Source organism: Mastomys coucha, unplaced genomic scaffold (genome assembly GCF_008632895.1).
Source record: "Mastomys coucha isolate ucsf_1 unplaced genomic scaffold, UCSF_Mcou_1 pScaffold5, whole genome shotgun sequence".
NCBI lineage: Eukaryota > Metazoa > Chordata > Mammalia > Rodentia > Muridae > Mastomys > Mastomys coucha.
Window position 1 is genome coordinate 95,479,852 of NW_022196911.1, and position 5,484 is coordinate 95,485,335.

General features: G+C 44.6%; 1 protein-coding gene across 1 annotated transcript in view; it reads right to left on the minus strand.

The window, feature by feature from the left end:
- Window positions 1–1,763: 1,763 nt before the first annotated feature.
- Krt20 (keratin 20) overlaps window positions 1,764–5,484 on the minus strand; it is a 9,590-nt gene continuing 5,869 nt past the window's right edge. The window contains exons 4-8 of the mRNA XM_031352805.1: window positions 5,088–5,249; window positions 4,497–4,622; window positions 3,372–3,592; window positions 2,663–2,700; window positions 1,764–1,888 (exon numbers count right to left, since the gene is read on the minus strand). Of these exons, the coding sequence (XP_031208665.1) occupies window positions 1,791–1,888; window positions 2,663–2,700; window positions 3,372–3,592; window positions 4,497–4,622; window positions 5,088–5,249 (645 nt within the window). The 3' untranslated portion in view covers window positions 1,764–1,790. The remainder of the gene's footprint in view (window positions 1,889–2,662; window positions 2,701–3,371; window positions 3,593–4,496; window positions 4,623–5,087; window positions 5,250–5,484) is intronic.

Below are 5,484 nucleotides of genomic sequence, written 5' to 3' on the forward strand. Positions count from 1 at the left end.
AAAAAAAAAAAAAAAAGCACTTCTCCGTTTTCTGATATGAAAACTGAGTGAAGATTCTCGGTTCCACCTTTTAAACAAACACAACAGACTGGCACACTGGAAGGGCAGTGCCAGAGCTTTGCTCCTCTCTCTCTCTCTCTCTTCCTTTCTTTCTTTTTGGTTAGATTTGTAGTTTCTGGCATTTGTCTGTCAAAGTTTCAGACCACTCTGGAATTCGTGATTGCCAACTGTAACTCTGGGAATCCATTTATGGCATGTCTTTATGCACAACATTTGTATGCAAGGGAGAGATGATCTCATAAAGTCCACTCGTATGAAAATGTTAGTTATTGCATGCTGACAGGTTCAGTGAATCTACTGGGTAGTTTCCATCTCATACCATCACTGTGAGACTGAAGTGAGACTCTATGAATGCTTGCTACTGGTTAGCTCAGAGTGAGTGTTCAATAAATGCTAGACAGTTTTAAATGAGCCATCATCCATATAATGGTCAAATCTAAAGTCATAATATTATGGCAATGTTAAGTCTTACAATCTATTAAGAAGGAAGCAAATGATACAGGACAAATTAAAACTTCCCATTAGCATGCAAAACAGTTATTTTTCACTCAAATGCAAAAGAGGTGAGAATACAGTATATGTCATCTACTCGTGGCTTCTTTAGTTTCCATTTTCATGTATATGTATACACGTTTGCATTCGTGAGGAAACGTGTGTGGGTGCATGTGCACATGCGTGTGGGTGCATGTGAATGTGTGTGTGGGTGAATGTGCATGTGTGTTCAAGTGTATATATGTGCGGGTACATGTGTGTGACTATGTGGACCAAGGTGTATGTGCACATGTGTGTGTGAATATGCATGTGTGTGCAAGTGAATGTGTGTGTGGGTGCATATACATGTGTGCTGCAAGTGCACTTGTGTGTGCATGCATGTAAGGACCAAGGTTGGTGTCAGAAATCCTTGCCCACTGGGAAGACTGCCAATGGGTATGGGCTCTGTCTTTCGCGGTGGTGGACATGTTCTAGGATTAGTAGTAATCATTGTACAACCCCCAGATGCACAGGGAACTAAGATGCACTTGTCACAAAGGTGGATTTTATAGTTTGTAGCTGTGTCTCACTAAAGCCATTTCTGAAAGATCGTGAGAGACATTTAATACTCAAGATTCACCAGATAAAGCGACCTTTAATGAGGTAAGCAGTTTATTATGAGAAGACACATGCCACCTCCACGCTAGTTTGCTCTTAACTGAGCTCCATGTCAATCACCTTGTGCCATGTTCTTATTCTCTTCAGCATTTGTGATTGAAATTTGTTTTGAATTATTCAGAGACTAAGTTGAGTTTTGAGAGGCAGAGGAGACTTCCGGAAAAGCTTAAAGGCAGCAATAAGCCAATGAGATTAACTGGGAAGTTGCCTCCCTGGAGAACCTGTGCTCCCTACAGGGGGCTTTTAGCAATTCAGAAACAAGAAAAACAAAACCCAAAAAGAGAGAGGCTTATTTGCAATTTGCTTGAACTCCTCCAGAGCTTTAATATATCTGAACTGGCCTGTGATGGATGTGTCTTACAATGAAGAAAACAGTGCTGATGGCTTAAATATTCTAGTACTCACTGAGTTTAATCTTGCAAGCCTTTACAGCTCCCCGGAGTGAAACATTTATATTTAATTACAGAGCCTGATAAGTAGACTCCCCACCCCCACCCCCCGCCCCACTTTATAGTCACTCCACAGTGTTGATGTTGTTTCTCGATGGCCACAGCTGGAGCAGCCTCCCTGTTGGCAGCTGGTTATACATTTTCTTCTATCTCCTTGACTTCAGAGGACACGACCTTGCCGTCTACCACTTCCTCCACGACCGTCTTAATCTTCCTGGTTTTCTTGATATCTGTGTGAGTGTCAGACATCAGAGGTTGGTCCAGGCCCATGGTCACTCTGTTAAACCACTCAACTTTTTCTTACACAAATTTAAGTTGATTTTTATAAAAAAAAGAGCACAGACAATGTATATTACTCTCCCCAAATTTATAAAACCCTCACCTTCTCACCTCAGATAGAAATCAACAATCTTGAATAAAAATGAAATCCATGTTTTAGTTGTACATTTTTTTTTTTCTCCAGGACCTGAGGCTGTTCTAGCAATAACATGGGCTAAGAAAGTCACCTTGTCATAGGGAGTGTGACAAAATCCTCACTTGGATGCACTCTGTGCATCATGTCCAAGCTTTTTAGAATCCTGATGGCTTGGGGCTGCTGAGATCGCTCAGTCAATAAAGCACTTGTTAAACTTGCTGTGGGGATCTGAGTTTGGTGCTGAAATCCATTTTTTTTTTTTTAAAGCAAGCTAGATATGGTAGTATGCATGAAGTTCCTCTGACTTCCATATGTGCGTGGTGGCATGGGCATTCTCTCTGTCACTCTCCGTCTTTCTCCTCTCTTCTTTCCTCTCCTCTCTCCTGTCTCTCAGTCAGTCAGTCAGTCAGTCTGTCTGTCTCTCTCACACACACACTCATACTCTAGACAAGCAAATACACAGACACTTGGTTCTCATTTGTGCTTTTGAGGACCTCCACCTTTTACTTTTCCCCAGTGACAGACAGTTGCTAGGGAACTGCTGAGATTTCCTCACAACAGGACTTGTGTCCAAGCGCAGAACACTTACCCCTCATTTCCAAAGTGCTCAGCTGGTACTCTGTCGTTCTGTGTTGTGAAAGAAGCAGAGAGAAAGACAGCATTATTGCCAGGTCAAAGCCGGGGAGCTTCCCTCCTTGCCCCTTTGTTTGTCAATGTTCTGGGTTGATGTGTAGATACATGTTATTTTCCTCTTTTTGTTCCTTGGACTGTGTTTATCTCATACTGGAGTGTTCTGCTTTTTGGCTTTGAAAATACCGACCTGCTTATCATCCACTAGAAATTTGTATAGTGAGAACTAAAATTAGGATAGAAGTTCAAATCTGTTGGTGCTTTTGGTTTTGTGTTTTGTTTTGTTTTGGTGGGGGAAGTTTATATGTAAAGGCAGCTGCTCCAAGTCTGCTCTTTTAAAGACTGGCTCCTGTGGACCTCTGTGACCTGGGCTTTAATTCATGAGTATTCAGTGAGAATCTTCAAAAGGTTATTATGCTTCCAGTTACACATATAACACAAGAATTAGTACAAATATGATCGGTATCATTTGGAGAACCATCTTCTGACTCAGTCCCCGCCCCAGACCTCATTCAAAGGCTCTTGATATTTGGGGTGTCTTATGCTATTTGCTATATTTTTGTCTCATTGTCCTGTGTGTAACATTGCTATTGTGCTGGGGATTGTGACTGTGAAGGAGAATTGCAAACAGACAGGGACACACATTCCCGTGATGCTCAGAGCCTTACTTTATATCTTCTCCTTCCAGAAGGCGGCGGTAGGTGGCGATCTCCTGCTCAAGCCGGGTCTTTATGTCAAGAAGGGTGTTGTGTTCTTGGTTCTGGCGTTCTGTGTCACTCCTGATCTGCATCAGTTGGGCCTCCAGGGAGCTCAGCATTTCCTGGATGGCTGCCAACTGGCTGGCGTAACGAGCCTTGGTGTCCTCCAGGCTGCGCTCCAGAGACTCTTTCTAAGCATGCAAGAGAGAGGGTGATTCTTACTTGTTGACATGAAGCTAGCAGCACAATTGCTGTATCTTTTTGGGAAGAATTTTTGCAGCCTTTGAGCACCATCCTTTTTTCTAGCTCATTCATTCTTTCTGACTAGGAAACCTCAGCCGCCAGCTATGTCTGCCATCTCTTGGATTTTTGCTTTGTTTTGTTTGAGCTTTGTGCCTACTGTTCCCTCAGTGTGATGCCCTGTGCCACAGCATCAGCGTATTCTTCCTTGCCTGAGAGGAGGTCATGCCTGCCATGCCTTTAGTAGGCCTGGCCATATGATTCATGGTGCCAGTGGAGGACTAACTCTCTCAACCCAGAGGGACCAGGCTTGATCATGTAATTCTTTGGCTGTTGACATGCAGGCCATACTGACAAAGCTTTATTTTTTTTTCTCCTGAGATTCAACTCTAAGAGTTGCCCCACAGTTCAGCCCTTTCTCTCTTCTTTCCACCACAGTGACACGACCCAGACTGATCTGTCCCTTTACCCCGACCCTTAAAGTGGGATGCCATAGAGTCATCTTGGGAGTGTTGTCAACATAACTTGCTATGGGCTGAAGGATTTGCTTTGCCTGCAATGTCTCTACTCCTTTCCTCCAACTTAAAGCTCATCTTTGAGTTAATATCCAGGACAAATGTGATCTCCTCTGTGGAATCTTCAAGATCTACTCTTTCCTCTGCCCTGTATAGCTCGCTGCCCTTGCCTCGGCTTCTTTCTGTGGTGTAGTTATTGTTAGTCGTTGGACCTGTTTCCCTGTTGGCTCTGCAAGGGGAGAGGTTATATATTACAGGCGTCTTGTGCTCTCAGAGTCCTGAGCATGGTCTATTTTGTCAGCGCAGACCAGACTGGGCCATGGAGGTCAGAGGTGCTCACCATGCTGAGGTGGGACTGGAGCTCTATCTCCAGGTTCTGGTAGGAGCGTCTCAGCTCCGTGACTTGAAGCTCGGTTCCTTTCAGCTCCTCCGTGTTCACTGTGACTTGCTGCTGCAGAGCTTGACTCTAAAATTCCAAGAATTGAGAAAAATGAGTAAAGAGAGACACAAGAGAGAGGAAGAAAGGAAGGAAGGAAGGTAAGCAAAGGAGAGGAAAGAAGAACAGAAAGGAAGGCAGACAGAAGGATGGGAAATGAGAGAAAACATCATCTCTCTCCCGAGGAACCATGTCACCCATTTGGTCCCAGTCTCTCTCCTGTGGAACCATGTCACCCATTTGGTCCCAGTCTCTCTCCCGTGGAACCATGTCACCCACCTGCTCCCAGTCTCTCTCCCGTGGAACCATGTCACCCATCTGCTCCCAGTCTCTCTCCTGTGGAACCATGTCACCCATCTTCTCCCAGTCTCTCTCCCATGGAACCATGTCACCCATCTGCTCCCAGTCTCTCTCCCGTGGGACCATGTCACCCATCTGCTCCCAGTCTCTCTCCCGTGGAACCATGTCACCCATCTGCTCCCAGTCTAGAATTACCTGTCTCTCGAACTGTTCTTTGGCCTCTTGCAGGTTTTTCTGGGCCAGGACTTCGTATTTCTGTCTCATCTCGTTCATGATCTCTCCCAGGTTCAGGCCTGGAGCAGCATCCACCTCCACGTTGACATTGTTGCCCAGCTGCCGGCGAAGGACCTCAACTTCCTACGAGAGTGAGGTTCTGAATAAGGTTAGTCTGAAATACATTCTCAGATCAGGCTGGGTAGAAGAGACATAAGTAGTCTAGTGACTTCTTTCATTGAGGATGAATAAAGATGAAAGGAAATAAGGTGGCTTCCTGTGGTCTGGGCACTGCTTGGAGTTATTTAACTGAGAGCAACATCACAGAAAGAAGTTAGGTTTGTTGTCATGATTGATATTGTCTTTATCACTGTCAGCT